The 17,598-nt window shown below is 40.2% G+C and overlaps 1 protein-coding gene across 1 annotated transcript in view; it reads right to left on the minus strand.

Moving 5' to 3' along the window:
* The window catches only part of LOC144628965 (gamma-tubulin complex component 6-like), a 57,177-nt gene that overhangs the window by 1,787 nt on the left and 37,792 nt on the right, over positions 1-17,598 (minus strand). Inside the window, 19 exon segments of the mRNA XM_078487098.1 lie at positions 1,828-2,089; positions 2,869-2,965; positions 3,504-3,558; positions 4,011-4,086; positions 4,258-4,314; positions 4,439-4,476; positions 5,157-5,316; positions 5,494-5,635; positions 6,159-6,252; positions 6,379-6,438; positions 7,106-7,198; positions 7,722-8,632; positions 8,634-9,323; positions 9,673-9,788; positions 10,113-10,201; positions 10,459-10,540; positions 15,341-15,490; positions 16,275-16,414; positions 16,932-17,023. Coding sequence (XP_078343224.1) covers positions 1,828-2,089; positions 2,869-2,965; positions 3,504-3,558; positions 4,011-4,086; positions 4,258-4,314; positions 4,439-4,476; positions 5,157-5,316; positions 5,494-5,635; positions 6,159-6,252; positions 6,379-6,438; positions 7,106-7,198; positions 7,722-8,632; positions 8,634-9,323; positions 9,673-9,788; positions 10,113-10,201; positions 10,459-10,540; positions 15,341-15,490; positions 16,275-16,414; positions 16,932-17,023 — 3,404 coding nt within the window.

Genomic DNA, 17,598 nt, shown 5'->3' on the forward strand with positions numbered 1-17,598 from the left:
AACACGCACAAGAAGAACGAGCATACTTTATGCTGCCCTCACTTGCCTATTGTTATTGAATAGGCACAACAAAGAAAATTTGTTCGTTCATGTGCTTATGCTTATCCCTACTGAGGACAGCATAAGGGACAGAACGTTATTTTTCTGGAGGGGGGTGGGGGGATGGAAAATATTAAAAAAAATATTTGTAGGGCCTAAAAAGACAAAATAAATTCCTTTCAAACACGGAATGTAGAAATAAATAGTTGGCATTTCGAAGAAAAATGTTTACAGAGGTGCATAAATTAAAGAAAAAAGTTTGCAGAGGAAAATGTTTCATACCCCCCCCCCCCTTCTTCCAGGAAAATAATGGTCCGTCCCGTAGAATTCGTTCTTCGTTTGCGTTTATGCTTGTGCTTATACTTTTGCCTAGTTAAAACCAGTCTTATGCTACCACCGAGTTGGCTACAACTAGAGACCTTCAGATCAGAGTACGAGTACAACTTCCGAATTTCAATCCAGTTCCGTTGCCAGAGCCTTCACTCCACCCTGTTGCTGACCAGTTGAAAAGGAGACTATTGGTACGAGATTAGTGTGAAATGTGATAATCAAAAGCAAAAAGCACTAGGTTTGGAAAGCCGTTGTCGTCCTCGCTGTCGTTCTTTTACTCAAATCTAAAGTTCCTTACTAGCTCATATCCAACAAGTGGAAATGCCGGAATGGAATAATTGCTTTATAAAATTTACCTTAGTATGACTAGATTTTTTTTGTTCATTTTAAATCATCTTAGGCCTGGTTCACACTAGCAACCTAACGACATAAAGAAAAGTTCAGTTCTTTCCTTATGTCGTTATGCTTATGTCATTATGTTCCAACTATGTCGTTATGTTATGTTGTTCACACCAGTTGGCGATATAAAACATCAAAGTGAGGTGTTTTTTGCATTTGTGTGACCTTGCCGTTTATAAGTCGTTATGTCGCTCGTGTGAACCAGGCCTTACTAGACGATGCTTCAATTGTTCATGACGTACGCCTTAATACAACCTATTATAAATTATGGTAGCATAGTATGGTCGGTGTGCAACAAAGAATGTCTAAACAGAATTCTTAAACTACAGAAGCGCGCAGCCAGAGTCATTCTCTTTGCAGAACCGCGTGCATCATCTGTGGAACTTTTTAATAGACTGGGATGGATCCCAGTACACGAACAATGTAATATAAACAAATGCGCGCTAGTCCACAAACGGATCTATGGAAACGTCCCTACCTTTTTAAGCGACCAACTTGTGTTAAATAGCCAAGCAAACAAAAGAAGCACTCGCTACGCTTATTTTAACTTGCGCTGCCCGAAATTCAGAAGGGAGACAGAAGGCGGGCGCACTTTTTCTGTTTCTGCCACCCGCCTTTGGAATGCTCTCCCTATCTCAAAAAGGCGAATCGAACAGCCGAAGCCCTTTAAAGAATCTCTCAGAGATCGGGTGTTTTCGGAGCAGCAGCTTTTACATCATTTTATTGTATAGTTTTAACTTTTTAGCTTCATATATCGTTTACTATTATGCATATTCGTATTCAATTTTCAATGTATATAGTGTTTTTATAATATTCTAGTGTAATTTTTAGGGAGGGCCACAGGTTTGTTAGCTTTGCTATTTAGTGTTACCCTCATTTTAAATAAAGTCTTTATTATTATTATTATTATGTATGTGAAAATGGCGGCGAAACTAACTGACGTGGTGTCCACTAAGCAAAAAGAATAAGAAGCCACCAAAACAGAAAAGTTTCTTCACTGAGCTCTTCTTCGGTAAATTTTGAGAAAAAAATATCAAAAAATAGTTTTAAACATTTTACCTGTGAAAAGGAAGCTTGCGTACTCCTTGAAAGCCTTATGTGTATTACACATGACGTCAAACGCCGGATGAATCACGTGCCCCGTGTTACGGTCCTGTTGCCATGGGGACGCTAAAAGTTGCGTGCGCATCTTGAGTATAAGGGTGCCCAGATCAGAGATGATGGTCATTACAGGCGCGGCTTTTCGACTCAACAGTGAACGGAAGATGGCTTTTCTCAGGTACTCGGCGTGTTGGTTATGCAAGTCGTCCAAGCTTCTGACCTATAAATAAGAAAGAAAACAAATAGCCTAAGTCACTGTCAACAAATAAAGGCCTGATAAAGGAGCAGCGAGTGTCGACTATAGTTCAAACTCTTGCTCTTGTTTGACAGCAAAGTTGAATGATAAGAAACGAAGGAACAAAGCAACAAATGAACGAAAACGACCATGCAACGAATGATAACAAACGGGACGATGGAAAGAATGTACGAATAGATACATGAACGAACAAACCGTTTGAACGAATAGAACCAACAGACTGACGGACAGTTGGACGGACGCACGAACGAATTTCAAATTTTTACGACAACCGAGATCCAGATAATGCCAACTTAGCTAGTTTGATCGAGCATACATGATAATCGATGAGACTCTAGTCTACCTCTCAAACCCAGTGGTTTTCTAATAAACTAGACTACGAGCCTGAGTATTCTTGGAGCGGAAAGTCAACGAGGCGCAACCGATTTGACTATCGCTCGTAGAAAACAAGGGCGAGTGGTTAAAGGATTGCCGTAAAAATCCTTCAATTTTAAACGACGAATAATTCTCCCTTTTAACAGCAAAGAGCGCGCGATTGTTCCGTCAGTGAATAGAAAACAGTGGAAAAACCATTTAGATTCTCGCATTTTCAAAAGAACACACCGAGGGTCTACCCTTAGTTTTAATCTTGTTTTTGCCGTGTTCAATTTTGATTCTTAATTATATGTTATATATTATATATTGTTTTGAGGTTTTGTTCGATTCTAAAGCAATGCTGTTCATTGCTGACTGAGTTCACTTACATTGAGCAGTCCTTCCTGAAACTCTGACCACGTGACGTTCAGAATCTGGTTTGACAGGTATCCTTCCAGATTATGTACAAAATGCTGCATCTCATGTCTGGGGAGAAGTCAGTGCAGATATTATCCAAGCGACAAGATAAATAATCTTGGTGGTGAGGGTATGGGTAGCCTGCGTTGCAGGCGTACAAAACCCCGGTATAGTCCGGGACTACACCGGGGTTTTGTTCGTCTGCAACGCAGGCTAGGGTAGGGTTGGGGAACGAGCGAAACGAGAGGATATTTTTCTCGCTCTCCATCCCCTTGCCCCTCCAAATTTGTGCTGGCGTCCAGGTCTCTTGCGATTCGTTTCCCACGTTCAACAATTGAAGACTTTTACGAGAAAAAAATGGTGCGCTGTCTACCAATAGTGCATATAAAGGTGCTTGTTAAGGGGGGGGAGGGTAAGGATCTGGGCAACGTCTCGGGGGAGGGAGGTTACTCCCTACAGCGGACTATAAGGGGAGGCCCTGTCCAAAAGGGGTACCTTTCTCAAGTTGCTCTAATAAGGAGAAAGTGGTGCTGGCAAAAACTTTATTTTTTTTAGCAAACTGAGTTTCTCCAAGCTACAACGTCTTTCGCATTTTGAAATAATTTACCTGAAGAGCTGCAGCTGACGAAGTTGAGGCGAGCCCGGTGCGTTGCGAGAATAAGCTGAAACAAGAAAACAGTTGGGCACTTGTAAGTACAATTATTGTAACTCAGACTCAATTGTTTATACAATGAGGGACAGCAAGCCGGGTCCGGCCTCCGAAAATGATTGAGCCCGGGATTTAAAGTCAGAGGTTGCTAGGCAATATGACGTAACAAAATACTGACGTGGCAAGTATGGAATTGCTCGCAAGCGTTTGAAATAGTAAGTGTTGTTGACTGAAACCAAACAGTCGAAAGTCTTTATGTGGCCTTATCCTGGAGAAAAGAAACTATGCTAAATTGGACAAGATTTTGCCAAGAATTGGACCTCTTAGTCTAGATTAAGAGTATGGACGTTAGCTAATCAAAAGCGAGACGAAATAAATATAAATGAAAACTGCACAATATGTATTACAATTTAGTATAAGCAGCAGTGAATAAGGCATAATGGTGTAATTGTACCTACAACTTACCAACATGTTTCAAATGAAACCAAATGTCCCGTAAAACCCACGATAGGCGTTTTAACCGTAGCATGAATGAGAAGACCTGAAAGGTAAAAAATAAAAACATATGACGCAGGCCTTAAAACCAACACTTAAGCCGTTGTAGATTGAAGATTGCGTGACACGCCTAACGTATTGTCACACTCTACTCACATAGCGTGTCACGCAAACGCCTGTTAAGACAGATAACTGATTTGCGTCAAAGAAATTTTACCTTGTTGTATCTGACAACGGATTTTTCTGTGATAACGATGTTGAGCGGCCATTCCACCTGGTGACGAACAACGAGCAATAACATAAATACGGACTCTGGGCTCGAGATTGACAACACAGTAACAAACAGAAAAGCTTGAATTAAACAGACAAACAAACAAAAAAAGTTTCTCATCACTTACTCTGTACCGCAGCTCTAGAAAGTCTAGGGTACTTATTTCTGAAAAAGACAAAACTCAATGAACAAATGAATCTCAACAAACTTAAACTTTTTACATGAACCTTTTGACTATTTGTGTTCATTAGAGCAGGGCCTGTTTATATGGAGAAAAGCTGTCCCGGTAGGGGGACCCTACATACTGAGCCACCCCGGGGAGAGAGCTTTTCATACATTCCCTTATAAATAGGAGCGAACAATTGATATGAAGAAATCGCAAAGTTGGACGGGTGGCAGAGAGACCCAGGGTTCAGGATCTCTCGCTTTAAAGGTAGCATGACCCTTGGGAAAAGGCAACTTTTTTCCATTTAAACACTTTGGCTCTTTTTGACTCGCCTGCTTAGAGTGTCTGAACATACAGAGCATGGGGGGGGGGGGGGGGTCAATTTTTGGCTCAGTTGGCTAGGACAACTTTTCTACATAAACGTTCGGCAAAAGATGGCTCCGGGAAGAGGGTAACACCCCTACGAGGGACAAATCTTCTCAAAATCTTCTCCCCCCCCCCCCCCCCCTTAGAATCTGGCGATAAGTATCAGTTTGCTGTCATGCAAATCTTTTCTTTTCCCTTCAGGGTTAGTACAGATAGCATAACAAATTTCGTTATAATGAGTCATAAATGAAACCTCACTCACACTGACCTTGGACTCCCTGTGACTTCACTCACAGACACTTAGTGCACTCACCGTTTGGTTTAAATATATCAGGCAAGTTTTTAAGAGCAAATGCGAGGTTTTGCGCATGCTTTGTAGTATCAGAGTACACGGAGAGCTGAAGAGCCTTTCCTACAATGGCGTTCATCACTGTGGCAGAACACATCTCCCGTGGGGACACCCCTGAGGCAAGCTGCAGCAAAGAAAAACGTCACACAAGTTTAATCAAACCCAACCGTCTCATACATTGCGCGGATAAATTTGGGTTTATGCAATATTCACCCTTCCTTGGGAAGAGTGCGTGACGGTCACGCAATCTTAAGGAAGAAAAGATTTCGTGACGGGGGAAGAGAAAGTCGAACCGATTTACCTTTTCGAACAGCTGGTTGGAGAGCGAGAGAGAAAATTCACCATCTTCCATGAACAGCAGTTTCTTGAACAGGTCAAAGTGTTTGTTGATTTGTAGATCCTCAATGAAGTACGCCACAACAGCAGAATTAACTAACGATATCCTGCAGCATAAAGACACGAATTATTTTGCAAGTTATTTACCTTTAGCAGTTTGTAATGCTTTGCTGAAATGAAAACTTTATTCCTTTTGTACAGTAAATGTGCAGAAGAAAGAGCGGAAGTTTGTCTTTAAAGGGGCTTCGAACCGTTATTCATCAGATTTTTGAACAGCCAAAAATATATATTTGTGTCGTAGGAAACCTAAAAATAGTGGTCCATTTTTTATTAACAATTGTTATTTTAGAGCACTGAAACTGAGAACAAGCGTCTTTGGCTGTGGATGGCTTGGATAAAAATGGATTACAACTTGAAATAATGAGGCTAAAATGTTTGATTTCTCTCCGCAAGTAAAGGTTATCTCCTGTCTTATCTCCTTCATGGGTTTGGTTGCCTAACACTAGCTAACACTAATATCCGTCACCTGCCGTCACGTGGCTCCTTTAAAAAAAAACTAGTTTACCCAGGCAAGTGCTATAAACAGGCGAACCTCGAAAAAGATGTGCTAACCATGAAAAAAAAACTCACTGAGCAAGAAGAGGCGCCATGACAGATCTCTGAAGCAAAACCGGAAGTGACATCAGCCGTGCCGCGTCTGTATCGTCGTCATCGGCACCTGCGCCTGTCCAAAAAAAAATTCTTAAAAATTAGTTCAGTTTTTGGATTTACCCGAGTGGTAAATGTAGTGAATAGAGTAGAGCGATGTAAACTGACCAACCTAATTTAAGAATAATTTAAACACCCTTACCTTGTGCGACTGGAAATGAGCCATATGCGCCTTGTAACAGATTAGACGATGGTTTCTGGTCTAAAATAAAATAAAAGTTTTAATCAGTCTTAGAAATAAACTGATTCAAAAACTCAAGGTTCATATACTGCACACGATTTTTAATATACTTTGCTCGGGGACATAACCAGCCTTATATGGTATCATGTTGGCGTGATACTTTTTGACAGTACTCACGAGGTCTCGCGCTGTTCTCTGATTGGTCAAAATGAATCACATATTACTGGGTTCCTTTGACGAGAATTTGACAGAAATCGTTCTTGTCCTCTCGGCTAGAGTTCGTTAAGATGTAATTTTACGATTTAACACTTCTCTACCCTGGATCATTACCCTGGGTCACTGTGTTGTGTTCTTGGGCAAGACACTTTACTTTCACAGTGCCTCTCTTCGCCGAAATGTATAAATGGGTACTGACGAACTATTGCTAAAAGGGCAGGGGGGAGGGTGGGGCCAGAGGGGTAACCCTGCGATAGACTAGCATCCCATCAAGGGGGAAGTAGAAATACTCCTAGTCGCTTCATGCTACGGAAACCGGGATAAGCTCCAGCCTGATGGGCCAGAAGGCAGACTTAACTATTAATTATTTTACCGTTACGATTGATGACAGCTTTTTTGGCCTGCAGAAGAAACGAAAAAGCAAACCAATGGGACCAGGGTAATACTTGAGCTATAACGAGCAGCAGCCTACCTAACACATCAAAGTTGTCCTGAAGCGGTTCAACTTGAGAAGCTAACCACACGTCCTCAAACTCCAACTGCCTTGACTGTGACTCCAAAACTGCTTTACCAAATAAAATAACAGCAAGCTCAGGTTAGAATTAATGTCATACTTCTCCATAAAACACGATACAAAGTTTTTTTTTATTGTCAGACCGCTATCAGTGAACAAATCACGATCCGGCGTGGTTTGTTTTGTCAACACATTCGCTGGATAGCGATTTATCCGGTGCATAGCGTTATCGACCCTTTGAACAACTAAACAATTTATTTTTTAGAGTATTAGTCAAAAGAATTAGGTAGATTCTCAATTAGCGTTTTGTTGATAATAGAGGAAAATAAAACCCTTAGTTCTCACGTGACTGGCGTCAGCCTATCATCACTAGCATACGTCACGTTGCTTAGCAATATTTTGCCGAAAGACCGCTGGCTCATTGAAATAACGGAAAAGGGATTCGAATTTGCAAAGTGACTTGTTCAGTTCACTGTTCAAAGCAGGTTGGGATACCTTTGCGACTCCAGGGACCTGCTCTGAAATGGTCACAATATATAATTTAACCAGATCTTTATCTTTTGACCTATCTTACCTTTCTCGTCTTTGACGTAATACATAATATTTTTGATCTTGACTGCGGGCTCATGCCCACGAGTCGACATCTTCGTCTTCTCTCCTACTGTGCCCTCCCCACTTGGATACATAATGTCCTGAATAACACTCGAGGGTGGAGCCCCACGTGTGGGGACTACACCAAGGGCTTGCCCTGACTCCTCCCCTTGTGGGTACAAAATGTCAGGAGCTACGCTCTGGGGTGGGGTACCACGTGTGTGTGACATGTGAGACGTCAATTGCTCATTGAGACCAGGATACAAAATGTCTTGAGCCACGCTAGAGGGAGGGGTCCCACGGGTCGTCTCTTGGCTGTCTCCGAGTAGGGTTATGTTTCCCAGAAGCGTCTGCACTGACGCATCAGAAGGATGCTGCCATGTTGATCTGGAGCTGTGCTGCATGGCTGGTGCAACGTTTAAACCATCGCCGCAGCCGGCATAAGACAGAGACACTTGTGAGTCGGAAGGGTGACCGTGTTGGGGCAGACGAGGGGTATGGAGAGTGGGTGTGTCCAGGGTTGTGGGGTACAAGAGGTCGTTGACAGATGCGTCACTCGGGTGGCCATGCTCCAAAGAGCGACCTTCAGTGTCGGTTCCTGCCTGGGTTCCGCCACTGTACAGAAACTGCTGTGCCGAGGAGTCGGACGGGTTCCCTTGCGAGTGTGGCGTCCTAGCTGCACTCGCCGCTTCCGTTACGCTGCCGTATAAAACGTCTTGAGCGGAAGAATCCGAGGGGTGACCCACGCCCAGGCACCCAGCGTCAAAATCTGAAGGCCGGGTTACAATGCTTGAGGGCTGAGTATCCAGGCCTATCTTTCCTGAGGGTGTACTGGGGTAGAGAATGTTTTGCAATGATGAATCAGCTACGTGGGGCGTGCTTGTTTTCAAAGCATCTACACGCAAAGCCTGGCGTCTTTTCTTCTTCGCCACTCTTTTGTTTATCGCTGTACATGGCAAACTGTATTGATGACTCTGACGGATGGCTCTTAGGGGTAACAGCAGCTATCTTCACCTCACCATCAGGCGGGGCTTCCCATGTTTTCCTTCCTGAACCTGCTTCTGTAAGCTTTTCTAACTCGGCAGCACTAGCGTCAGGACTGTTCCAGGTCTTCCTGGCCCTGCTTTCAGCAGTAGCTGCTTCAGAACTCGACGTAGTCTCCACAGTGAGCTGCTCATCTTGTGCGTTAGCGATGTTAGATGCTGTAGTCGTGGAATCTGACAAACCAGACGTGCTCTTGCCCTGCTCAGCTTTCAACAATGCATCCGTTTTTACGCCGCTAGCGATAAGCGATACAATGCTTGGACTCGGAGCTGAAGCTGGCGTTGCCACTTTTTCTCTAGCCTCAGGTTTTTCGTAGTCTTTACCAGGCCGCGCATCGGCTATATCCGTTGTTTTAACAGGATTCTGGGCACCAGAGGCTTGAGTAATCTGATCCATCAAGCTGTCCAACCGAGCCTGCTCCTGGGCCAGGAACTGGGCTCTAGCAGAATCTAGTAATCTTCGCCGGATGAGCCACTGGGCACGAAACTCTCTATGCTCCACCTCACGGCTCAGTTCATCATAGTACTTGATCAGTTCTTCTCTGAGAAGGGAAAATAAAAAAGCACAAAGTTGTTTCACCAAGCTTGAAAACTTTATTCTTCTCATTCTAGTCCCAAGAGTCACCGGTCCCGCTTAGCCTGCGGGGTCTGGGGCACACGGAAAGTGGTTCAGGAAACACATGATTTGATTGGCTAGATAACCAAGGGATTTTGAAACCGTTGTTTTGATTGGCTTTGACGATTTCTTTTGTCAAAATCTATCAATAATCGTTTGTTCCTCGTGCGCAGGTCCCACCAGCTAACAGGGACAAGCGGTTCTGGAGGCAAAAATGCTCCTTTTTAAATCTATTTACAATTTATAAAAATTACAATAAAAAATGCAGTCCTCACCTTGCCTTGTTTTTCATCTCTTCCTCAACCGAGGCTGTGGTGACTTCTCTATCCTTTGCTTCTTGCAGACGTTTAATATCAGCCTCTTGTTCTTCTTTTCTGGCCAAAGCTTTATGCTATTAAAAACAAAATGTTGTTAGGGTTAGGGAAATGGACAAAACTATTGTAATCAGGCAGGACCCGCCAGTCTGCAAAAAGACAGGTGGTCTCTTCATGTACCCTGCCTTAATTTCTCACTTTAAAAGATGGTGTCTTGTTTGTATAGCCCCCATTCTATCAGGAATAGAAACTAAGAAAAAGAATCAAACCTCCTTGTGCCATTTCTCCCGCAAAGCAAGCTTCATGCACACAAAATATGTAAGTCTCAACTTGAATTTTAAGGTCAATACGTTGTATTGATATTTTTAGGAGAAATTTCACGCTGATCAGTGTCAAGGTACCTTAAATGCCTCTTCCATCTGTTCCTTTAACATTTTAAAGTCTTCTCGCTTTTTCTGCTCAAATGCGTCCTTTGCCCTCTGAATAAGATCTGTTTGCAACAAAGATTCAAACATTAGTAAGTCATGCTGCATAGAATCAAATTTGCGTTTTGCGTTTACAAAGTAACAAACAAAACCCAAAAGAACTGCTGACAGCCAGATTTCATATGCATATATTATTCTTCAAAAACCATACAAGTACAACTTAAAAAGTGGTTATTTTGGCTTCAAAACCCGTACAGAGTAAAAGATTTCATCCCATCTTCACGGCTAATAAAGAAATTTGGTAGTTCTTAATAAGACTGACCTGTTATTTCCGACAAGGCTTTTGCGGCTCTTTCGCGTTCTTCAAGAATTTCCCTTTGCTTTTCATCCTCGATAGCTTTGTTCTATGAATATAACGAGTAACAATCACACTTAAACACACAAAAAGGAGTTACAGAATAAAACGGTTTGGAAAACTTTTACATCGCTTATTACCTTCTGTACTACTGCCTTGTGCATATTCCTTTTGCAGCTGTTATTTGGACTCGTTTAGTAACGCTGCGTACTGTGAGCATGACAGAAGATCAGTTCTGTCATGCAAAGCTGATAAAGCGTTGCGTGACGACCCAAGTCACGGCTGCAAAGGAGACTGCCTTATGCACCAGAGGGCACAAAGTCAATAAGTGTGAGCGGCTCTATGAACTAACCTGATAAACTCTATGTAAATGGAAAGTTTATTCCGAGTAATGCACCATTGTAATAATTTATTTGCTTTTCTTTCTGTTTTCGGCTCTTTATTGTACAACTTGGCACACTATATGCTAATCACCTTTTCCCGCTTTTAAACGCATAAATTTTTCTATATCACAAAAACTTAATTAATACGTAGTTAACATCACAAAGAAGGAGCACAACACAACATCAGGAATGTTATTCACAGTAGGTGTAGGAACGCCCATACAATTCGCTTTGGGGCAGTCGGTAAGTAGGATAAATTCAGTCTTCTTTGTGTGTTTGTGTTGTAATTATGCATGTTGCTACATTCTCAGCTTAATTCTCAGTTTCATTTGTTTTGCTACGCTATTAAATAATTATTCGCTAAGCCTATTCAGGATAAAAACATAGTCGCACAATAGGAGAAGTTAATTTTAAGATAATGTCACTCAATGCTCGAGGGATTCGAGACCTCCAGAAACGCAAATCAATTTTTACGTGGATAGAAAAACAGAAAAGTGACATAACGTTTCTTCAAGAAACCTATAGTACACCAGAAATCCTTAGTGATTGGAAATTCCAATGGCGTGGAGAAATGATCTATAGTCACGGTTCGAATCACAGCAGTGGAGTGCTCGTCCTCATTAACGAACTACTACAGTTCGAATTAAAAAATACCGTAATAGACGATAACGGCCGTTACATTTTATTAGAGATGACCATCCAAGACTCTCCATTTCTTTTGTTAAATTTATATGCGCCTACAAAACTCAACGAACAAGTAGCCTTTTTCGAAGAAATCCTTTCTATTATTCAAACCACCAGCTTTGACACAGAATGTAGAATTATCATTGGTGGAGATTTCAATGTTCATCTAGATGCTGCTCTTGATAACTCTGGAGGAAAAATTGAAACGAAATCTACTGTTAAAAATATTCATGATATAATGCTTGAGTATAACCTAATTGATATATGGCGAGTTCATAATCCAGATAAAAAGCAGTTTACTTGGAGGCAAAAAACGCCGATTATTCAGCGACGCATTGACTTTTGGCTCATAAGTGATGAACTACAAGACGACATTCAAAAAGCAGACATCGTCCCAGCTATCAGAACCGACCATGCAGCAATCAGCTTGTCCCTCAATAGCCTAAAAGACCAACCATTTGGACCATCTTATTGGAAATTTAATTCAAGCCTTCTTGATGACGATACTTACATACAGCTTATTAACTCTGAATATCCAAATTGGATTATGGAATTTTCTGAAGTTAATGACCCAAGAGTTTTATGGGATTTAATTAAATACAGGATCAGACAAATTACTCTCCAATATAGCAAAACTATCGCCAAAAATCGAAAAGCACGGTTACAGAGAGCGGAAGAAACCCTAAAACAATGCGAGGAAATTTACAACAACAATCCATCAGAAGATAATATTATAAAGTTGGACGAAGCAAGGAGTGTGTATGAAGCATTGTATGATTATATTATTCAAGGTAAAATAATCAGATCAAGAGTGAACTGGTATGAACAAGGGGAAAAAAATTCAAAATACTTCTTAAATCTTGAAACCAACAAAACCGGAAAAACATCGATTCGTCGGCTATTTAATTCAGATGGAAAAATAATTTTAAATTCAAAATTCATTATGAAAGAACTTGAGGATTATTACACATCTCTCTACAGAAACCAGGATTCAAGCGATGGTGACCGATTTATTCCAGATTTTACCAACAGCGTTCACATTCCTAAACTAAGCGATGATCAGAAAAATCTTTGTGAAGGAATTTTGTCAAACACTGAGTGTTTTAACGCACTATCTAAATTCCCAAATGGAAAAACACCTGGAAATGACGGCTTAACACCAGAATTTTACAAAAAGTTCTGGAATCTTCTTGGCCAACTTATGACCGATTCCTTGAATTTTTCTTACCTACACGGCGAATTGTCTAATTCACAAAAACAAGCAATAATAAGACTTATTGAGAAGAAAGGAAAGGATAGACGTTATATAAAAAACTGGCGGCCTATCTCTTTATTAAATGTTGACACTAAAATAGCTTCGAAAGCATTAGCATTGCGATTAGAAAAAGTATTGCCTTTAATTATAAACGGGGACCAATATGCTTATGTCAAAGGCAGAACTATTTTCGATGCGGTCCGGTCAATCGAAGACATCATGGAATACACGAGAATTAACCAGATACCTGGGTTAATGGTGGCAATTGACTTTGAAAAAGCATTCGATTCTATAAGCTGGAATTTTTTGCTAAAAGCATTAAAATCGTTTAATCTTGGTGAATCTTTTGTTAAATGGATCTCTGTTTTTTATTCTAATATATCCAGTTGTGTCACAAACAATGGTTTTTCGACGCCATTGTTCAATGTTGAAAGAGGTGTTAGACAAGGAGACCCGTTGTCACCGTATCTGTTCATCATAGTGTTGGAACTACTATTAATTAAAATAAGAAGCGATCCTCGTATTAAAGGAATTAAAATTGGTAATATAGAGGTAAAACTTGCAGCCTTTGCTGATGACTTGACAACATTTGTACACAACAAAGCCTCCATAGAACATTTGTTCAGTACACTGGGACTATTCGAAAAATGTTCAGGCTTGAAATTAAACAAAGACAAAACGGAGGCCTACTGGCTCGGGAGTAGCCATAATTGTAAACAAAACTTGGGTATAGAAACTGTTAATGAACCAATGAAGATTCTGGGAATTTATTTTACGTATAATTCTCGCCTAAAACATGAACTTAATTTTGAAGCAATACTTAAATCTTTAAAGAAAACCTTGAATGGTTGGCAATGGCGAAATCTAACTGTGTTCGGCAAGATTCAAATCATTAAAACATTCGCAATGCCAAAACTCATGTACCGTGCTTCCGTATTAAATCTAGACAAAGATTTTTTGAAAAAGGTTAATTCTGTGATGTTTAATTTTTTATGGAACGGAAAAGATAAAATCAAACGCTTAGCTCTGATCAGCGATTATAAAGATGGCGGTCTGAAAATGCCTCACGTGGAGTCTGCAATCAAAACTCAGAGAATCATTTGCCTAAAGAAGTATACTGAGAACTATCATAGCCCTTGGAAACTTATTCTATCAAGGATTCTCAAAGATCATGGCGAGAAATTCCTTCTTCATTGTAATTATAATGGTGCTGATCTACCTAAACACCTTCCTAAATTTTATCGCGAGTGCTTTGAGACCTGGGCGACAGTCAATACTAAAGAAATGTCCTCCCGAGACGTCATCATGGATCAAATACTATGGAACAATCAATTTCTGCGTATTGGGGGCAAACCTCAATTTTGCAAAAAATCATATATGGCTGGAATTGTAAAGATAAAAGATATCCTTCTCCCGAACGGCAAATTAAAAACTTGGAATTTCTTTAGAGAAAAAGGGCTGAATTTTAACAATTATTTCTTAATCCTTGGTCTGTCAAAAGCACTTCCAGACGCATGGAGAGTCTTGATAAACTCGAAAAATCCACAACCCGCTGATGCGCAAGAGCAGAGCACCACCACAAGTTTGGATTTAACTCAGTTTGTGCTCAATTGTAATAATGAAGAAATTAAGCTCAGTGAACTCACGAGCAAAAGACTGTACTGGATTCTGATAGGGAACATACATGTCCATCCTACCGCAAGATTAAAATACAACTCTTTATTTGATGATCAAAATCTTGACTGGAATCAAATTTATTTAACGCCACAAAAAGTGACTTTAGACATTAAAACAAGAATGTTTCAATTTAAAATTCTTAATCGTATAATATATACTAACAAATTGTTGAATAAAATGAGGCTAATAGATACCTCGTTATGTACGTTTTGTGGAGAGTACGAAGAATCTCTCGAGCATTTGTTTTTACACTGCAAATTTACCATAGATTTCTGGACGCATACTACTAACTGGTTAAATAAATTAAATATTACCATTTCTAGGCTAAATGACAGCGAAATTCTGCTAGGTATTACAAAAGAAAGTCCTCATTGGACTCTTCTCAATCATATTCTCATTGCTGGTAAGCAAGTAATCCACGCTAATCGGCTCAGGAAAACAAAACCACTCCTACCTCAGTTAATAGCTAAACTTAAATATATTGAACACATTGAATATTGTATCGCTAAGAAAAGGGACAGGCTTAATTTTCACCTACAGAAATGGGAAATACTTAAGTTTTCTTGAGAAATTATTGTATCTTTAAATAAGTCCTTTTATTTAATCTTCATAAATAGTGCATAATTAGTGTCAAATAGAAGTAGCTTAGCAATCAATCAAAACTTTTGTTAAATAGGAGTAGCGCTTTACGTTAGCGACAATAGTATTGTTTTTTTTTTTCATGTTTGTAGTGTATGCAATGTTAGAATCGTCTTTGTAAGTAATTGTCAGTAATGTATTGTAATGTAGTGTGCATGAATCAGTAAGAGCAATAAAAAAAAAAAAAAAAAAAAAAAAAAAATGAACTAACCTGCTTTTCTCTTTGTTCTTGTAGTTTTTGATGCATTCTTTGTATTTCAGTCATGTATTGTTTACACTCCTCCTCAATTCTACTCAGCCGCCGCATGGAAAACGTCACTTCCATTTTAGGTAGAGGTATTCCAGGATCACACAAATAGTGCTAAGGGAAGAAAAACATAAGGGAAAAAACATTGCAACAGTTTCAGAACCCACAGAAGTTCAGACCCTCTTTTTACTTTTATAAGAGTTTTTGTGTTCAGACAATCTTAGCTGTGGCCCATCACAGCTATTTGTAATCACTTTGGATATATTTGCAGACGCATGAAGGTCGGGCTGAGGTGCAAGGGACTGATTTTGTTTTAGGGGGGATGGGGGGATGCAATGTACAGTTTTAAAATTATAAAGTGTTGATTAATCCCTTCAACACCTTTTTTGGAGGGGGAGGGTGGGGAGACACGCTGTGGTATAAAGTGTGATTGAATCTCGATTATTTTTTTCCGAATGTTCTGTAAATTTGATTCACTTTTTTGGGAGGGGGGTATGGGGATTTGTATGGTAGTTTTCGAGGTTTATGAATTCCAGGGCCGGGTTGTTTGAAAGCCGATTAAAACTACCCCAGGATTAGAAATTGATCCTGGTTTCACTTTCTCAAGTATAAAAGTGTTTTTATGAGATCAGTCGGTGCCAAAACTGGAGGACAGAAAATATAACCAGAACTCCAGCTGTACAACACCACACTGAAAAAGTTAAAAAACTGAAATCAAAATTCTCGCGATTAATCGTGCTTTAAACAACCTGGCCAATGGTACTAGTTGGAAACTCGTCAGGCAGGTTTTTATGAAGACTTGTCAAAGCCTAAACAACACTTGTACACCTTTACATTTACTGAATGTCATTTTATTACCTGAGTAAAACACACAAATATGATTTGGGAAAAAACTAACCTCAGGACAGCAAAGCTTCAGCAAATTGATAGTTTTTCCACAAACAAATATATCGTCTGCAAGTTCACCCAGAAATAAGGGTACGCAGTCAAGCTTGTCACGACCAACCATCACAAAGCCTTGGGTCCAAAAGTTCTTATCTGAGGAAATAGGAAATATTGGACTTTTTAGAGTTGGCCTTTGAATTGAATATACAAACCTCCATTTGGGGCAAAAATATGCACTGATATTTGTCTGCCGACTTTATCTGTTCCGAGAAGCGAACAGTTTTCCTAGAGCGAATAATGTTGAAGCCAAATGGAAGTTACTGTGATTATTGCCCTTCAAATGTTTTTACACAAGGTCCCTCATACTTGAAGACCTTTCATTAAACCTTTTAACGTCTGTCGGCTTTCAAAATATTGTTGTTCTGTTCTGTGCTATTTAATTTAGCAATTTACTCGCCATCAAAACTAAGCGTGCGAACAATAATTGCAAAGCTCGAAAACTGGGGGATATCACTTTATTACCTGATATCTCCCAGTTCAGGCTACATCAATTGACGCGAATAGACCAATTGCGCGCGTGAAAAAAATATTTGATGGATTATTAAAACAAATAACAGAACGCATAAACGTCATTTGTCATCTGTTTTGAAAACCACTCTAAAATACTAACCTCTGTATGCTAAATATTGCTCATCCATTTCAATCATGAACTCGCCAAACATGTCATTGCAAATGCCCTTGAAAGCCCAAGTTTGAACAAACCTGCAACGTACAAACAAATAAAATACAGAAGTGTGATTAACTTCTCAAGAAGAAAGTCCATGTAGTGTACTTGTCATTTGAACTAGATAGAAAGCGGTTGTTGGTCATGAACAGGGCTGGATACAGTAATTGAAATTCTAGCTTGCTCTTTTGACGAGCAGCTCTCAAGTTATGCTTACCAATGGCAGCCGCATGTTTTGCTTAGAGGGGCTGAAGGGGTATAATAGGAAGTGGGATTTGCCTATTTTTTTACCGAGAAAATGGGATTAGGTTAACTGAGACTGAGAATTACAAACCAAAAAAATGGAAATAGGACTTAGGCTTGGGCTGGGAAATGGGATCTGGGCCAAATTTGGGCTGGGAAATGGGTTTTATACCAACCCCTCCCCTTCAGCACCGTTTTCTTAGTTGACATTTTATACGATTTGGTGGGCAGTGGGCAGGCAACTTGTCTGGGCCCTTGCCTATTGGGCAAGTGAATAAAAAGTCACTTACCCGGCAGGAAAATACACTTCCAGTTACCGGATGAGGGTGTTTTTTGAGCCTGATGAAAAGCACAACTAAAACAGTCACGA

Source organism: Oculina patagonica, chromosome 10 (genome assembly GCF_052425735.1).
Source record: "Oculina patagonica isolate OP01 chromosome 10, crgOcupat, whole genome shotgun sequence".
Taxonomy (NCBI): Eukaryota; Metazoa; Cnidaria; class Anthozoa; order Scleractinia; family Oculinidae; genus Oculina; species Oculina patagonica.